Genomic DNA, 18,259 nt, shown 5'->3' on the forward strand with positions numbered 1-18,259 from the left:
CCACTATATGGTCCATTCCCTTGCAGATGAAGCAGATTTTAGGTTTCACACAACTTGCTTTGTGGTGACCGGGGACCCCAAGTTGTAGCAGATAACATCAGCATAGAGCACCTCTTGATCTGATCCTCCAGCTTTCACACCACTAGCAGAAGCTCCTGTATTATCATCTTTCTTCTTACTTGCATCAGGTACCTTGCGATTTCCAGCTGAACCAGCAGAGGATTTTGGGTTGGTAGGAGGTACCTGGTTCTGCTGTTGTTGGCGATTCCTCAGGAAGTTGTTGTTGTTGTTGTTGCCGAACGATCCAGGGGGTCGGGGCCTGGGTCTGAAATTCTTGTTAAATGGCCCCTCCTGGTAGTAGTACTGCGGTGGCGGATAGTCGGAGAACGGAGTCCACTTCGGAGGCCCCCAGCCTCTCCCTCTCCCCCTCCCATGCCCCCAATCCGCCATATGCGCACGCACTCTAATCTGATGGAGTCTAGGTTTCCCTCGGCCCTTCCACGCACACTGATTCAGATTGACATGGATGGGTTGTTTCAGCTGATCCCCCGCCCCGACTGGGAAGCAATCCTCCTCTGTGAAGCACCTCCCCTCGACCAGGTCTCTCCGGATCCAAACTAATGTCGCGGGCGGCGGCTGGGTGGAAGTGGATGGGGAACCCCAAACCCTAGACCTCGGAGGTGGCTGAGTGGGAATTTCCCATAATTGGCCGAAAAATTCCTCAATCTCCCCTACCAACTCCACCGGGTCCTGGTTGTCAGCTTTTGACCGCTTCCATCTCCTTGTTTGAACAGGTCTCTGTTCTGCCAATGCCCGCTCATTCCCACTGTCTCCAGCAGCTCTCCTGATCAATGAACCCGCGGGCTCCTCATCACAGAGTAGTAGAGTAGAAGGTGGTGGATCAAGCTTCGCCTCACTCTCCCTCCTTCTCCTCTGTGGGGGAATGAAGGGTGGAAGTCTATGCCCTGGGCCGCGCACCACCCTCTTCCTGGGCTCCTTCCTTCTGCGTGAGGCCTCGATCAGTTCCTCCAGGTTGAAGACGGGCGGGCCCGATGGGGGGAGTACGATTCCTCGTCAGAATCCTCCCGCCGGAGCACGTTGAAGTATGGCAGATTGAAAACCAAAATCCATTTGCTGCATCAATCAGACCTTGTCAATCAATTGATTTCAGCACACCTTGACAAAATCTTTTAATCACAGTGCTAATAAGATGACACACTATTGTTACTAGAAGCTCTGACACGACGACCAGTCAATAAGGGTTGTGTTTAGATGAGGGGAAAAGGGGGAGAAAAAGTCGCATCAGTCACTGTAGCACACTGTAGCACTTTTCGTTTGTTTGTGGTAAATATTGTCCTACCATGACCTAACTAGACTCAAAAGATTCGTCTCGCAACGTACATCAAAACTATGCAATTAGTTTTTTTATTTAATTACATTTAGTACTCCATGCATGAGTTATTTGCTATATTTAATGTTTCGATGTGATAGGAGATGTGATGGATGTGATGGAAAATTTGGAAATTTTGTGGGAACTAAACACACCCAAGGTCATCAGTTTTCTTGCAATCCTGACTTCTGAATCTCAAAATTCGGTCAGATTTGAGGAAACCCATTAACCTGACGACGAAGTACTCCGTAGTCGCTAACACTATTTCAGGTTGAAGAACGATTGGCATAGTATATCTGTAGCGAACAGAAGAGAAAATAACTGTGGGAGACTGGGAGTAGCATATACTAGCATCATCTGCTGAATTGAATTGAAACCCCAAGAGGCCAAGACCCTAGACCAATTCCCATCGCCTCTGTCAGTCTGATGCCCTGTTTAGATCTTTACACGTAAACGCAAAAAAACCGTAAACGCATTAAAGTGAAACAGAATCTTGCTAATTTGAAGCACTAAATGAAGTCTATTTACAAAATTTTTTGCATGGATGGATTGTAAATCGCGAGACGAATCTAATGAGCCTACTTAATCCATGATTTGCAACAGTGATGCTACAGTACCATCCGCTAATTATTGATTAAATATGGATTAATTAGCATCATTAGATTCATCTCGCGATTTACAACCCATCTATGCAAAAAGTTTTGCAAATAGACTTCATTTAATACTTCAAATGCCATGTTTACATCTTTACAAGTTTTTGCAAAATAAACTAAACACACCCTGAGTGTCTGACAAAGAAAACTTGCCTGTTTTTCTCTCATTCTTTACACTGACTCTGTCAGTCTGAGTGTCAGCTGTAAAAACTTTACACTGACTGCAACAAATGAATATCAGCTGACCACTGTAATCTCTTGGTACATGTGAAACCATAGTAGCGCAGTCTCCTAGCTCACTACAACAAAAATGGCACCAACGCTTTGATCCTCGCCGGGAACTCCTCGAATTTGGACTCGTACCACCTCCTGGTGGCGCAGCTCCGGCCGGCGAGGTAGGCCGCCGTTCCGGTGGCCACGGCGAGCGCGTACACCGTCTGCCCGATCATGGCGAACCCGAAGAACCCCGTGATCTCGAAGAGGTAGTGCGGGCAGGTGACGAGCTCGAACAGGCCGCCCCTGGGTATCTTGTACCCCTTATCGCCGCCTCCGCCGTCGGCTCGCAGCCTGGAGAGGAGGTAGTGGTGGTAGAAGTTGCCGGCGATGCCGACGGCGAAGACGACCACGCCGGGGTAGAGCAGGTCGACGGGAGGGTCCGGGAGGCCGTGGCTGAGGTGCTGCGCGTAGATCATGGTGACCGTGCTGAGCAGGTAGCTGGTGCCGATGGTCACCGCCGTGTCGAGCGGCATGCTCCCGCTGTACCGGTGGACGAACAGCACCTGATGAGAGAACAAGAACAGACACAATGTTCAGTCATCTACCTACGGTTATACATTTTTTTGAAAACCAGGGTAGGCTCTGTTGATTGTTACCTCGAGAACGCGTTTGAGGAAGTGGACGGCGAGCGCGGCGCTGAGGATCTGCGCGCGCGCGCCTTCGACGGCGCCGGGCACGGCGAAGGACGCCGCGGCGGCGGCGAGCGCGGGGGCGTAGGCGACCAGCATCCCGTCTCGGCTCTTCAGGAGCGCACCGCCGCCACCGCCCCGCTGCCGCTGCTTGCCGCCCCCGGCGCCCGCGGCCACGACGTGCCAGAACTTGGAGTAGGCCATGTGGTTGCCGCGGAGCTCGGCGAGGCCCGCGTTGGCCATCGACAGGAGCGACACCGCCGACATCGCCGCCACGTACACCGACGCCGGCGGCGGGTACAGGAACGGGAGCCACGTCGACGGCCACATCTCTCCGGCCTGAACCTTGCGATCGGTGGCTCGACAGCGTGAGCGGCGTTGCTGCTCGCCACGGGGACGGCGCGAAGCGTGTGAGGACGGGCGCGTTTAGAGCCCTGCGTTTCGCATGCTGCATTGGAACGAGGTAACCTACTGTGCGGACGTGTCCGTGCAGCCGCCGCTCGTCGGAGAAGAGGAGAGCCACGGCCCACGGCCACACCACATCCGCAGGTAGCTGCGCGGGGCGAGACGTGGCGAAGTCGCAACCACCGGAGGGCGTTTCGCGTGCGGACCGCAGTCATGCAAATGCTGGGACAACGAAGGTATGCTCTTTAGTCTTTACGGAACAAAAGCTGTTTGGGTTCACGTTTCATGCTCAGTATAATAAGTAAGGTGTTCTTATTTTTATAATGATAAGTACGTCATCAATAACGAGATGTTATGTAGTGGTCTAGTGGACCCCAATGATGAAATTGCAGTCGCCCGTAACTTCTGGATCTCACAGTCGATTCACACGCTCGACCCCACCCCCCACTCCTTCCTCGTGCTCCACGGACCACCACGCCACGCCCGTAACTTCCTCTCCCAATCCCGTTCCCTTTTTCTTTTTCTTCCTCTCCCCCTCCCCATCCCCCCACCCTTCCTCTCGCTCCACGGCAGCCGAGCAGCGCAGCGCGCCGGCTACGAGGAGGAAAGGCGCGGTGCGCCGGCAGCTGGGGCGTGGCGCGGCGGCGGCGGAGGGGAGCGGAGGCGAGGCGGGGAGGGGCGGCTCGGCGGGCCGGAGGCGATGGGATCCGCAAGCTCCGGCTGGGGAGGCGGTGCGACGGGTCGGGGGCGGCGCCGCCGCCGGTGGGCAGTCGGTAAGTTTTTTTTTCACTTTTTCTCTTTTTCCTTCTTTTCATACAAAAAATTTTAGATAAAAAATGTACCCGAGTTTTTTTTATTTTTGGATGTACAATTTTTTTCTTCAATTTTTTAGTTTATTTTCATAAATTTCTCTCTGTTAAATTTTTTCTCGTAAAACTTTTTTATTTCACCAACATTTTTCTTGAAATTTTTTTCTACCTCACCAAATTTTCACTTGAAAAATTATCTATCTCTTCAAAAAAAAATTTCTCTCAAAAAATGATAAAAAATTACTAAAAATGGAAAAAAAATGAGATGTCGGAATATCGACCGTAGCGACCTCGCCCCTAGTAAATAGCCAGCCCCCTAGTGGACGAGCCTCCCGTGACTCGTGCTACTGATGTGTGAATCTTAGAGCAGTTGACCCACACGTCAATGAGAGCGAGTTTCTCCGCATTATCGTGTAAGTTAGATTCCTCATGCATGCGTTGTTGGAAATATGTGTTTAAAGGTACCAAATTTTAATTTGAGACAAAATAGACATAACAACGCTACTGCTATCTCAAACAAAACTGAAAATTGATAGAGTAAAATGAGCTGAAACATACTCATGTTAAATTCAATTATTCTTACCGATCAATGCTCCGTTCTCGTGAAGAGACGATGCAGTGCAGATCGTAACAGTGCAGAACGTAGTTGATCGGTCTCAAGTGGTCGAGCAATTGCGCTGTCCAGAAATCTTATTGCCGTCCCTCATACAGGCTTCACGACGGCAACTGTTCGGAGATACACCTTTCACCCTTCTCCTCAATGCACGCCAAGGAGAAGAGACGGCGAGAACTAGCAGCTCAGAACCACAGCACAGCTTACCAGCAGGAAAAAAAAAGAAGAGGATCTGAAGGTTGTTCTTGTGTTTGCTTTCTGGATGTCTCCAGATCTTCTTATAGGCGAGAGAGCAGCTTACAACTGACCGTTTCGCTATAAAAGCACCACTTGATGGCAGTAGTAATCACCCAATTAATTCGGTTAATACAGCTCATTTGACTTGAGATTATAGCACTGATTGCATACTAATCGCGTCTTATGATTGTTGTCAATAGATTAATACGCAAATGGCAAATGATTTACACCAACTTGGCTTGGCTGTGTCGCAAGTCATAAGTCACAAGTCACGTGGTTCCTCTCGCAAAAGCATACGCGAATACACCCGCGTGTGCGTTGTGTAAACCAGTCTCAGTCTTCCCCTTCAATTCGTTGTGTGTTCAAACACAAGGAAGAGCTCTTCTATTTGAATTGACTTGCAGCAACTTAAACTAGCAATGTGAGACAAAAGAATACCATACACTCTTGCTTTGGGATTTCTGAAATGAACCTCTTCATGGGCCTATTTTCCAGCATGCGCAAGTCAAATTCATCCAACGAATATCGTATAGTGTTAAGCAAACATTTGCAACAACACATAACGTGCAGAATGCATTCGTCAGGTAACTCTTGTATTTAGAAGAGCTGCGTACACTAATTGGTCTGCACATACACGTGCTGCTAGAAATTAAAGACATATATAATTCCGTATATACCATAAAAAATTATACTCATCTTCCTATATGTTACTGAAAATTTGAGCATCCCCTAGCTGCCACTGAATTCTAATTTTTGACCCCTTCTATGTATGATGGGCTCTAGACTACACACGTGGGAGGAGTAAATTTTTTCTTTTTAGCTTACCTCCCGAGTCCCGACCGATGGTGCCTCGGTACGGTTCTAAAAAATTACTCAAAATTTTAGTTTAAACTTTAAGTTGCAGCCCTAACAAACAGAAGTTTAAACTTACCACCAATGATTACAAGCTGCAGCCATCCTTGCAGTAAAATTTATTGCGATTAGTAAACAAAAGGAAGCGCTACTTCAATGTCTGCTCGTCTCTCACGAACGGCTGAGAGCAAAGGCAATGGAGGCGCAGGCACTCGGCGAAAATAAGCCACCCTGGCGTGCTTTTAATGCTGCTGCTGCAGCTGCCGCGAGCCAGCGGCGAATGGGCAGCGAGCGTCGCAGGACCGCAGCGAATAGGAGGCTTCCCCGCACGCATCCGTCTGCTTGTGCCGGCGTCTCGCGAAACATCTGCTATCTTCTCGCTCTTGCTTTCTCTCTTCCGCATTGGTTTTCACCGGCTCTCCGTGGCCCATAATACTTGCTCTGAAGCACGCCATTAGAGCGTCATCCCTAGCTGTTGGCCTCGTCGCGGAGTGTTGGGTCGACCATCCGGAGGCGCCCACATGGCCGTGCTCCTCGCGACGAGCCACACGTGCCACTAGCACACTAGCAAAGTTCTACCCTTCGAGTCGATCGGCAGATCGGGCACCCACCGATAGGCTGCTCGCAGGGCTGCTTGGCAGAGCACAGATCCGCTCTGGCTTCCATGATGAAGTGGTTTCTTTATAAAGCTGAAACTATTTAGTAAAATGTTTAGCAAAATAATTTCACGCTATTTTATAAATAAATTGAAGAGGTTAAAATGCCAATATACCTTTAGTAATTTTTTCCTCCCATTTTTTTATTTCTATTTACTTTCTTTCATTCACTCTCCTTATCCTCCTACCCACCATCCACGCCTCCTTCCACGAGCGCCTCCTCATCAAAGCGGAGGCGGCACGCGCCGCCTCCTCCCCCAGCGGCGATGCGCGCGTCCTCCTCCCTGCGGCTGTGGTGTGGTCTCCATCCGCGTCTTGCTGCCCCTCATGAGAACAAGATCAACGAACAGGAGTTGTGTGGAGCCACGTTTTGGGGCTCCTCTATCGCTGAACTTTAGAGAGCGGGTTTTTAGAGGCTCCTTCGGTGGAGCTGCCTCCCCGCATCGGCGCATCCTATTTGTCATAGTTCCACGTGAAGCTGGAGCTAGAGCCTATTTTGGAGCCGTCCTGCCAATGCAAAGGGGCTCGCAGAGTGCGTCAACTACTTGCTCGCGAACAGTCGTGCCTCCAGGCTCAGGTGCAGGGTGCTGTGTGCCGGGCCCCACCCGCCACTGTTGCACGTAATATGATGATATCACCACCCCCAGTCGTCCAGCTTGCCACCCTCGCCGCTGACTACGTGTGCCTCATGTAGGGATGGCAATGGGTAAAAACCCGTCGGGTAGTTCTATTCCATACCCGTACCCGCGAAAATTATTTGTACCCACGAAAATACCCATACCCGCTCACGGGTATGAAATTCTACCCATACCCGTACCCGCGCGGGTAAAAAAAACTCATCGGGTAACCCGCACCCGATATAACACTCTCTTTAAAGCACTAATTATTGAGTATATGACATAATAAAATCACAAATTACCTCAAATATAATTAAGTAAAAGAAAGACAATAAAAATAATATACTAACAACAAATCTTAGTATTATTTCGTGTAAATATATATTTATGTAGGTTTAATTGAATATGACCTAGTATGGATAATGCGGGTGCGATGCGGGTAAAAATTACCCACGGGTCTATGGGTATACCCGTACTCGTACCCGTCTACCCGTCGGGTATAAAATTTTACCCATTAACGTACCCACGGGTAGAGAAATCATCCCATATCCGCGATTGTATCGGGTAAAACCCGTCGGGTACTCGGGTATCGGGTACCCATTGCCATCTCTAGCCTCATGCGATTAGGGGTGGATATCGAGCCGGCTCGGATCGGCTCAGGCTCGCTCTGGCTTGTTAAGTTAACGAGCCCAGCTCGGCTTGTTAACAAAACGAGCTGAAAATGTAGCTCGGCTCGGCTCGTTCAAAAGCTCGAGCGGCTCGTGAGTTGCGTATTGCAGCGAAGATTGGGGAGGAATAGACGCAGGACAATGGGCAGCGGCTAGCCGTCGAGTGTCGTCGTCGCGCTCCTCACCAGGGTTAACCATTTCGTTTTCCGGTCAAATCCCGGTGTTTAGCGGAAACGGAATTCTGTTCCGAAATTTCGGTAAATTTCGGCGAATTTTGTTGAATTTCGGTCGAAATTTGTTGAATTTTGAATTTGAAAACGAAATATACCGAAAAATACCGAAATTTCGAATCCCGGTAACTAGCGGAAACGAAAAAATTTCCGAAATTTCGGCGAAATTTCGCAGAAATTGTTAACCCTGCTCTCACTCCTCCTCAGTACCTCACGCCGACGTCGACAAGCACCGGCTCGCCTGCCTTGTCAGATCTTTATGATTTCTCCGTAGAGGACGCCACCACCGCCGCATCACAAGATCCAGCTGAGACGTCGCTGGACGACATCCTCCGCTAGGATCTGCTTGTCCGCTGGCCTGCTTCGTCAGATTCTGGAGCTAATCCTCGCTGGATTCAAGAGTAATCATCCTGAGCCTGGATTTGCTTGCATTTGGTGGTAGTGGGGATGGCAATGGCATGCGTGAGCACGGAGCAGGTCCAGGGGAGTCTCGTGGCGGCGGTTAGGTTCCAGGGGTTAAAGGGTTGCTGCCTAGGGTAGGCCTATTGGGCCATCTGGATTGCTGGGCTGTCTAACGGTGGCCTACAGTTGTGCTGGCTCGTTGAGCTTGCGAGCTGGCTCACGAGCAGCTCGAGCTGCTTGCTATAACAAACGAGCTAAACCTTCGGCTCACCTTGTTAGAAAATTGTAACGAGCCGAGCCAAGCGAACTACGAGCCACGAGTTTTTCGTCCAGTCTTATTCACGTCACGTGCCCCCCCGGTTGCACCTTGTCCCCCACAGGCTGCCCGCCGTCCCGCTCGCCTCCGCTGAGTAGATTGTGGTGGGTGCGGCGCGCCGGCGCACTCTGGGGAGGCGACGGCATGGATAGTAAGGGATTAAGGGGAGGGGAAACAGAAGTTTTTATTCATTCCTTTCACTTACGCACGGGTCCACAACGCTATTCATCAAGATAACGGCACAATTTAACGGAATGGCATATAAGATATCAAATCCAATAACGATGAAAGAATGACTCAATTATTAATGGCATACAAGGGACGGCTATATATTTGGATGGCATTCATTGAATTTCCTTGAAATTAAAAGCCTTGTTTGGAACACTGGGATTCCTATAAGAACTGAACACTTGCTTTTGTATGAAACTTCTGACCGGATACTTTAGCCAAAACTTGCAAGCGCCATCAGTTCATCACAACGGGGAACTCCACGGCTTCTCGCCCAGTCTGTTCTCTCCGTTCACACTTCACAGGCATTTGGTTGCGCGGTGGAGACCGGCTGATTTGGATCGGACGATCGCCTTTGGATCTCTGCAGGAGTAGAATCTGGCGGACGAGCTACGACGCCGACGAGCCGGACGAGGAGCTGGAAAAGTGAGAAGCGCCGGTTCAGTATTGTCGGTTCCTGATCAGGGGCATTCAGGCAGCAACCCCAAGCTAGACACCAGCGTATGGAGGAGCATTACCTGGCTGCAGATGCAGAATGTGTTTTTTCCCCAAATGATTGCAGAGAAAAGCCACTGCAGAAATTAGATGAGTTCATCATCAGTATCAAGTTATTACCCAATGGTGTGATCAACTGAGATCATCAGAGTCATTAGAGAGATGAAATCACTAAACAAACTAGTGGTGGTCCGGATTGATGCTATGCTAAATTCTGCAGAAGAATAGCTCACAGCCCAAACACTTTACACTTCACTGCTGGAGAGGGCTGCAGGATTGATCAGAATTACTTTACCTTTCTTGCACTCCAGATTTCAACTTCTTTCAGATTCAAGGCTCTAAATTCTCTCATGCAAACTAATAATCTGCATCATTAGCATTTTCTCTTTTTTTTTTGGCAAATTTAGCATATTTTTACATGCTTACTACTGTAGTAACCATGACAGTATCCCGCATGGCAAACACCAACTTATCTCAGAACAGTAGGAGATCGTACTCTGCAAATGGCGAGCGCCGAGAAGTGCGGCCTCTCCGGCGCCACGACGGCGGCCCTCTCGTCGGCCGCCGCCTGCCGGCACAGCCGCCGCGCCAACTCCCGCGCCAGCACCACCTGTGCGCGCTCCGCCCGCAGCGCCGCCACCTCCCTCCGCATCGCCGCGCTCTCCGCCTCCAGCACCGCTACCCTCCCGCAGAGACTGGGGTCCTCGGCGACACGGACAACGCTCGCCTCCCGCGGCGCCGGCGGGGCCACGGCTTGCGTCGTGGCCGCGCACGGCACGCACTGCACGTCCGCGGTGTACTCGGACTCCTCCTAGGCCGTCGGCGGCGTCGGCGGCTGCGGCTCCTCGGCGGCCAGTCCCGTCGCCTCCGCCTCTCCACCGTGTCTCTCCCCGTCGCCGTCGCCGTCCGCGTCCGCATCCGCCTCGAGGTATTCGACGGAATGATCGTCGTCCTCATCCTCGTAGCTCCCGCCGTCCTCCGCGTCCTCGGGGTCGACGCCGTGGGCGCGGAGCAGGGCGGCGTAGGACGCGGCGAGCGCGGAGACCGCGGCGAGGCGGTCCTGCAGCTCGCTGGCGCGCCCGGCCGCATAGCCGGAGTCCAGTTGGATAGTTCAGGCTACGGAGTTTCCGCTCTTCTTTCTTTCCCTCTTTTTTGAAGGTTCTCTCAATCAAGCAAGTAATGAAAGCTATATACATTGGTTTCGGCCCTCGGCGAGGTCCCGGAACTCGCGCGCCTCCATCATGGCCGCGGCCTTCTCCAGCTGCAGCCGCGTGATCATCAGCATCGTCTCGCTCGCCGCGGTCCCCGCGGCCCCGCGCTCCGCGTCCAGCTCCGCCCGCAGCGCCGCCGCCGCGCGCTCCGCGGCGTCCTTCTCCGCCCGCAGCCGCCACACCGCCTCCTCGAGCTCCTCGGCCCTCCGGCACCCCGGCCCCGTCCAGCGAGCGGCGCCACGTGGTGGAGGACGCCGCCGGGGCGGTGCAGGGGTCCATTGGAGAGCACGGTGCCCTGGGGTTTGCCTGGGGAATGGCGCCCGACCGTTAGAGCGGTTGCGACGGTGAACGGGAGGAGCGGCAGGGTGGCCTGCCTGCGCGTGCGCGGCTGCGCCGTGGATAGCAAGATATCCGTGCCGGCAACGATGGGCAACAAGTGGATTTGCTGGCGTGTGGTGTAGCATAGAGACTGCCACGTCGGCTCAAAAAGGATACCGCGATGGTCTGATGGATACTCGTAGTGGTATCACAAAAAGTAGCAAGGAAACAAACATAAGTAGAGATGAAATCAAATTCAGTAGAAACAGAAAATATTGCCACGATCTATTTCCTTGCTAATCCATACTCGTACACGGATCTCAAAAAGTAGATTGAAAACAAACACAAGGAAATTAAATTAAATTCAGCGTAGCAACTGTGACTAGCATCCGGATTTAGGCCGGTCTCTCTCTCTCACCCAAACCTGAAATTGGTTAAGGAAATGCCGATGCACCTCCCGCATCGAGGTTGTCCCCATCCCAGCAGGGGACGGTCATTCTGCGGTGGTGAGAGGGGATGGATCCGTGTGCCGTAGGAGATGAGGAGGGAGAGCACAGCAGGGTAGGGGTGAGGAGATGGTCATTGAAGTAAAAAAAGGAAATTCCCTCTATAGCCCTAGAAATAATAGCACTCCCTTCCATGGCCCTCAAAAGTTGAATCTCCCTTATTTAGCCCTACTCTTAACTTATATCTCTTCTATGATCCTACCGTCAAAGTTTGTCAGTTAACTCACATGAACAGTAACATGTGGTTTTCACCCCTCCATTCTTGACTAAAACGACCTTCAAATCAACTCCAAAATTTATAAAACTTTTTACGGTTATACCAATGATGGAGGTGTTGCAAAAAAATAATATGTAGCATTTATGATCGTAAAACTAAATTTCACCAAATTAGGCTACTTTTTATGATTGTCTGGATTTTTATGGCATAAAACTATTATCTAAAAATTGATTAAAATTAACTAATATCTATAATATGAGATTTATTAATTTATAAAAATATTTTGTGTCATATGTTACTTGCAGAATTTGGACTGATAAATTTATTTTTTGAAAGAAAGTTTAAATTTGTTGTTGTTAACGAACTTCCACATTCTGTAAGTAACATATAGGACAAAATAATTTTCGTTAGAAATCTCATCTTAGAAATATTATGTATTTTTTACTGCTCCTAAAAATACTCGTGCTCAAAATGTTGCACCGCACAAAATGTCAATCTAGTTTTACTGCTTCTAAAAATCTTCGTTAGTCCACCAGCCATAGGCCCATGTGCGTTGACTGGCCCAAATAACTCGTGCTCGGTCTGCTCAACAGCTGCTGGCGGACGCTCCTGCAGTGCTGCACCAAGGGCCGTGCAATATAAAATCGACCGATGATGATGGGTCGTATCGCCTCATGGGCCGGCCTTCAACAGAAAAAATCGACTGATAGGGGGGAAAAAAAACAGATTTCACTCGAGTGATGATTACGAATTCCGGTAAAAGAAAGAGATGTGGAGGACGGAGGAAGGTGTTTGCCTGTTTGGGGGCGTGATTGAGTAGCTGTTTTGGGGGCGTGATTGAGTAGCTGTTTTTGCCATGTTCCGGCTCACCCGATGCAAAATCCACTTGGTCTGTTTACTTCCGGCGCAAAATTTTTTTTTAGAATTTTACTAATTTGAAGTATTAAATGAAGTCTATTTATAAAAGTTTTTGCATAGATGGGTTGTAAATCGCGAGACGAATCTAATGATGCTAATTAATTCATGATTAATCAATAATTAGCGGATGGTTACTGTAGCATCACTATTGTAAATCATGAATTAAGTAGGCTCATTAAATTCGTCTCGCGATTTACAACTCATCTATGCAAAAAGTTTTGTAAATAGACTTCATTTAGTACTCCATGTATGTGTCAAAATATTCGATGTGATGGTTTTTTTTGTATTTACGGGGTTTATGGGGTGGGAACAGCGCCTTAGAGCAAATTTTATAACCCAGCCGGTCGGTCGGCTGCATGGCGTAGCTCTGCGCTCGCGGCAAGCTGGGAGCCAGCTTTTCCCTCCATCTGGACCCACGAACAGAGAGCAATTCGCCCGTTTCAGCCGGCAGTGTGTGAAGCACTCGTTTTCTTCTCTCTTTTCTACTCTCTCTCATCCACGTAAGATTTAGCCTCCTTCTAGCCTTTTATAATACTTGCTCTTATTGGTTGCCTGCGCCGATAGCTGGGTCTGGCTCGGTAGATGCAAAACGCGCCTGTCAGCCTGGCTCATGGGATCGGCGTTTCTCGATCATTGTTGCAGGCGCGTTCTGCATGGTGCGAGGTGAAAAAGCTTGTGCGCGTGCAAAGATAGGTAGCCAATCAGCATCCGCCAGCAGCTAGACTAGTTAAATGAGTGATCCAATCAGCGTGGTGTTACATGCTTCGAGCCTGGGCAGCGGGAGCCTGGGTCGCAGGTACCGGCCAGGCTCTCCCCCAACGAGAAGCAATCGCGCCCCTGGGGCTCGCCGATGTGGTGTGATCAGGGTTTTTTTATCCGACCGACCGGACCGAACCGCCGGCGCCCGGTTCCGGCTAACCGGTCCGGTTTGACCGGTTACCGGTAAAAACCGGTCAAACTCAAATTTGAATTCAAAACCCGCAGTTATACCGGTTTCGAACGGCTAACCGGCCGGTTAGACCGGTTTACCGGTCCGGTTTGACCGGTTACCGGTCGGTTTGACCGGTTACCGGTCGGTTTGACTGGTAACCCGTTAAATTCAATTTTTTTTCTTTTTTTGTTTAAATTCAAATATCCGCAAAGTATACTAAATGAATGTTTGTATAACATGTTTTATTCTAAATGAACCCTCCAACTCTTTTTTGTACTACTTTTACATTGTATTTGTATACTTTTGTATGCACGTTTTTTTTGTTTAATTTCAAATGCTCGCAGAGTATACTAAATGAATGAATATTTGAAAAAATTTGACATCATTAAATTCGTCACAACTTGAAGTATTTTTAAGATTTTTTGGGGATTTTTCCATTTTTTAGAATTCAAATTTAAAATTTGAATTTGGGCTCGGTTTGAACCGGCCGGAACCGGAACCGGAACCGGTCCGGGCCGGTTAGACCGGTAACCGCGGTAACCGGTCCGGTTCCCAGCGGTTTTTTTAACCCTGGGTGTGATACGTGCGGAGTTTATTTATTATTATTATTATTTATTTTTCGATTTTTCAAAAATATATACCGCAAATTTTTTTTACAGATCTGACCTCCTGTCGCCAGTTCAACTGGCGGTAAGGGCATACTGCCGGGGTGAACCGACGATAGGGCTACTGTAGCGATGTTATCGCCGGTTCATCCGGCGAAATGTTTTTTTGACTTGAACAGTTTACTTTCAAAAAATCATAACTAATTTATATGAACTCATATGGAGCTAAACTTTATATGAAAATTGTAGATCTCAACAAGATTTACAACTTTGTAATTCAATTTTTTTCATTTGGTGTCATCTTTGTGCTCAAATAATCGACACAAATTTCAGATTTAAAATTTAAATTTTGGTCTGAATACTAGACAACACACCTTCAAAAAATCATAATTAATTTATATGAACTCGTATGGAGATAAATTTTATATAGAAATTATAGAACTCAACAAGATCTAAAACTTTGTAGTTCAAAATTATTTCATTCGAAGCCATCTTGGTGCTCAAATAATTGTCACAAGCTTCAGATCCAAAAATAAATTTTAGATCTGGAGCATTTATCGATTATTTGAGCATCAAGATGGCTCCAAATGAAAAAAATTTGAACTACAAGACGAGATCTACAATTTTTATATAAAATTTATCTCCATCTAAGTTCATATAACTTAGTTATGATTTTTTAAAAATGAGCTGGCCAGGTCAAAACAAATTCCGCCGGATGAACCGGCGCGGTATGCCCTTACCGCCAGTTGAACTAGCGACAGGAGGCCAGATCTGCAAAAAAGTTTTTGCGGTATATATTTTTAAAAAATCAAAAAATAAATAATAAAAAAATAAAAAAACTCGATGCGTGCGTGCCGTTTGGATCAGGCCATCGGAAGGGATGGTCTGAAAATCTGAGTGCTACCTGGGCTTATATTTCCCAGTTGGCCCATAGACAGGCAGATGTGAGTGGATTAAAATAAATTATTTTGGATGAAGAGATTGTTTTTACTCCAATACTTTTTGCCCTAAACCCTTTTCGATTTATCCGTCGGTAGGGCCGGTTTTCCAACTAGCACAGATGTATTTTTTAATCAAACTATTGCAAATTGTAAGGTGTTTTTTAATCATAAATCAAACTGCTGTAATTAACTGTATTAACACCTAGAATGGTAGTCGCAAAAAAAAACACCTAGAATGGTGGGAGTAGCAGCGGCATGTGCCTATACTAGATCAATTATCATCATTCAGATCTCCAAGCGAGCTAGATTAGTACTCCCTCCATTCCAAATTATAAATCATTCCAAGAATCTTGGAGAGTCAAAGTTTTTCAAATTTGACTAAATATATATAACAAGATAATAACATTTATGATATCAATTAAGTATCATTACACTCTTTGTTAGCTATATTTTCATAGTATATTTATTTGATTTCATAAATCTTTGTATTTCTCTCAATAATTTTAGTCAAACTTTGAGATAGGTTGATTCTCCAAAATTCTTGGAATGACTTATAATTTGGAACGGATGGAGTATCTGTCAGGCATGTTTGGTGCCATGGACTTTAACTTTATGGTTTGACAGCGCCTCTCGCTGATTAAACTTTCACTGTGTTCAGATAAAATTTTACACAAAAAGACGAATGCATGTATGGAGTACTAAACGAAGTTTATTTGCGAAATTTTTTCATGGATAGGTGTAACTTTTCGAAATGAATCTAATGAGACAAGTTCCACCATAATTGGCTACAGTGATGCTATAGTAACCACGTCTAATCATTACCTAATCATACGGTCAAAGGTCTCATTAGCTACAGTATCATAGTTGTGGAGTTGATTTTATAATTTGACTTCATTTAATATCCCTAATTACTGGTCAAATGACCTAAAAATTTTCATGCAAAATTTTACCACCCCCAACTGAACACGCCCTTTTGTTTCTGCGCTGCCAGGCTCGTGGCCTTGTGGGAATGTTGAAGCGATGATAACGATGCCCCAACAACACTGTAGTCGGTCCTGCAGGTCCACTAAGCACGATCAGGTGAGTGCCTTGGATCGGATCTCACCACTCTATCGACACAATGATTCTTACTCGGAAAAACGTGGAGAAAGAAGGGGAAAAAAGTTAAACGATAAGAAGGAACCGAGCCTTGAGAACAGTTCGACCAGTTCGATCGCTTTCATCGATAATGGGCATCAGGAGGAAAAAACGAAGCTCAAATCTCTGGGAGAACTTGGAACAAAGCAAAGATGAAGAAGAAACCAAACAAAGCAATCTACAATCCACCGGTCCTAATCAAGAACTTGATGACCCACCAGAATTCTTTCACCAAGAAGCAGCAGATCCATCCATCCATGCCGTGCCACGTACGCTCGCCATTACTGATCCAGCTAGCAACAACTAAAGCTAGCTAGCACCATCCGTGGCACGGACCTACTCCGCGTCCATGTGCGCGACGACGAACCGCCGGACGAGGCGGACGAGCTCGTCGGCGCGCGGCGTCCACGGGTCGTCGGCTTCCGAGAACCCGTGCCCGACCCCGGCGAGCTCCGCGTACTCCACCTCCTTGCCCCACTCCCCCTTGATCCGCTGCGCGTACTGCGCGTGCCGGTCCCGGAGCACGTCGCGCCCCGCCGCGACCACGAGCAGGGGAGGCGTCGCCACGGCCCCCAGCGTCGGCGCCTCCGGCCCGGACAGGTTGATCGCCGGGTGGTCCCTCGTCGCGCCGGGCGGCAGGAAGAGGCGCGCGTACCGGTCGATCATGTCGGTGGTGAGGGCCGCGTTCGGGTCGGGCGCCGCCGCCTCGGCGCGCGTCCGGGCCGCGCCGGCCATGGCCGGCGTCAGGAGGACGGACCCGCGGATCCGGACCGGCGGGCCGAGGCCGGTCTTGCCGAACCTGGCCACGACATGGTGCGCGATGTTGGAGCCGGCCGAGGCGCCGGCGACGAAGACGCGCGCGAAGTCCGCGGCGTCGGCGAGCCAGGGGTCGTGGGCGGCGTGCGCGCCGAGCCAGGCCATGGCCTCGGCGCCGTCCTCCTGCGCGGCGGGGAGGCGGTGCTCGGGAGCGAGGCGGTAGTCGAAGGAGAGCACGACGGCGGGGAGCTCCGCGGCGAGGCGGAGGCACCACCCGTGGGGCCCCGGGCAGCGCCCCGAGCCCAGGCAGAAGAACCCGCCGCCCGCGCCGCCGCCGTGTAAGTAGGCGACGACGGGGATCCGCGCGTCGTTCGCCGCGCCGAGGTGTCGCGGTCGGTAGAGGCGCGCGTTGAGGTCGTGCTCGCGTGACCACGTCACGTCCTTCCACTCCACGCCGCTGCCGTCGTCGCCGTCGCCGTCCGCGTCGTCGGCGTCCACCAGGGGGAACGACGCCGGGTCGGCGCTGCGGCGCACCGTGCCGTCGCTCATCAGCTGCACCAGGCCGCGGATGTCTTCCACCACGTGCGGCTCTGACGACGGCGGCGACATGGTCGGCTAACACGGTTGACGGAGCTACGGTGAGGTCGAGAACCGAGGGCGAGAGCAACCTCGAGAGCTTATATAGGATGGGAGAGCTGTGGATTTTCACCCCCTTTTTTTTTGAAACAACTGTGGATTTTCGCTTGAAGTCGAGTGAAGCCGTCAAGCTGATCTTTTCTCTCTTTGTGTGCTATAAATAAAATTGTCCATTCTTAATCTAAAAATAAAATAAAATTGTCCATGAAAATGATAGGTGGTGCACTGGTGCAGCTGCGTCCACAAGACCACAATCTTGCGTGAGTGATTTATTTGTTGTGCTAAAATTGCATTTGGGAACTTTAGTCAAAGTGAACTTGACAGACGTGCTTGGGCCTTTGGTATTGGTAATGCTTTTTTGTTCTTGAAAATAAAAAACATTTTTTTATTTCCATCGTCTATTGGAGCCACGGCCCGTGTAGCACAGGCCCAGCCCATGTTATCTCAAGTGAGACGTATATCTGTATATAGATTTATCCAGCACGTGTATATAGATTCTGTATACCCAAGTTTTTTTTTTCAAGAAAAAAGAACTATGCATCGGATCTTCTCCCATCCCAAGTGAAACGTATGTCTAGTGAAAGATCGGAAATGGAACGGATGATTC

The 18,259-nt window shown here is 49.1% G+C and overlaps 3 protein-coding genes across 3 annotated transcripts; all 3 read right to left on the minus strand.

Annotated features, from left to right (window-relative positions):
• Nucleotides 1-1,708: 1,708 nt before the first annotated feature.
• Nucleotides 1,709-3,420, minus strand: LOC120659385 (3-oxo-5-alpha-steroid 4-dehydrogenase 1-like). Its single transcript, XM_039937515.1, has 3 exons — nt 2,916-3,420; nt 2,171-2,822; nt 1,709-1,813 (listed from the first exon to the last, which is right to left on the minus strand). Exons 1-2 carry the CDS (start codon nt 3,276-3,278, stop codon nt 2,343-2,345), a joined length of 843 nt encoding a protein of 280 aa, XP_039793449.1. The 5' UTR covers nt 3,279-3,420; the 3' UTR covers nt 1,709-1,813; nt 2,171-2,342.
• Nucleotides 3,421-8,998: 5,578 nt separating this feature from the next.
• On the minus strand, nt 8,999-11,123 carry LOC120659386. The gene is made up of 3 exons (XM_039937516.1): nt 9,973-11,123; nt 9,500-9,553; nt 8,999-9,399 (listed from the first exon to the last, which is right to left on the minus strand). Exons 1-3 carry the CDS (start codon nt 10,126-10,128, stop codon nt 9,274-9,276), a joined length of 336 nt encoding a protein of 111 aa, XP_039793450.1. The 5' UTR covers nt 10,129-11,123; the 3' UTR covers nt 8,999-9,273.
• Nucleotides 11,124-16,277: 5,154 nt separating this feature from the next.
• Nucleotides 16,278-17,769, minus strand: LOC120659387 (probable carboxylesterase 15). The gene has a single exon (XM_039937517.1). The coding sequence runs from the start codon at nt 17,623-17,625 to the stop codon at nt 16,597-16,599; it is 1,029 nt and encodes a 342-aa protein (XP_039793451.1). The 5' UTR covers nt 17,626-17,769; the 3' UTR covers nt 16,278-16,596.
• Between the last annotated feature and the right edge of the window lie 490 nt (nt 17,770-18,259).

Source organism: Panicum virgatum, chromosome 2N (genome assembly GCF_016808335.1).
Source record: "Panicum virgatum strain AP13 chromosome 2N, P.virgatum_v5, whole genome shotgun sequence".
In the NCBI taxonomy this organism is placed as follows: Eukaryota; Viridiplantae; Streptophyta; class Magnoliopsida; order Poales; family Poaceae; genus Panicum; species Panicum virgatum.

Excerpts from the sequence above, each read along its gene's own strand:
- LOC120659386 (XM_039937516.1), bottom strand. The coding sequence starts at position 10,128 with ATGCGGAGGGAGGTGGCGGCGCTGCGGGCGGAGCGCGCACAGGTGGTG. Across the intron at positions 9,554-9,972 it reads CGGCGCTCGCCATTTGCAGA|TGGCTTTTCTCTGCAATCAT; the intron begins GTACGATCTCCT and ends TAATTTCTGCAG. Across the intron at positions 9,400-9,499 it reads CATTCTGCATCTGCAGCCAG|CTCCTCGTCCGGCTCGTCGG; the intron begins GTAATGCTCCTC and ends TCACTTTTCCAG.
- LOC120659387 (XM_039937517.1), bottom strand. The coding sequence starts at position 17,625 with ATGTCGCCGCCGTCGTCAGAGCCGCACGTGGTGGAAGACATCCGCGGC.
- LOC120659385 (XM_039937515.1), bottom strand. The coding sequence starts at position 3,278 with ATGTGGCCGTCGACGTGGCTCCCGTTCCTGTACCCGCCGCCGGCGTCG. Across the intron at positions 2,823-2,915 it reads TCCTCAAACGCGTTCTCGAG|GTGCTGTTCGTCCACCGGTA; the intron begins GTAACAATCAAC and ends TTCTCTCATCAG.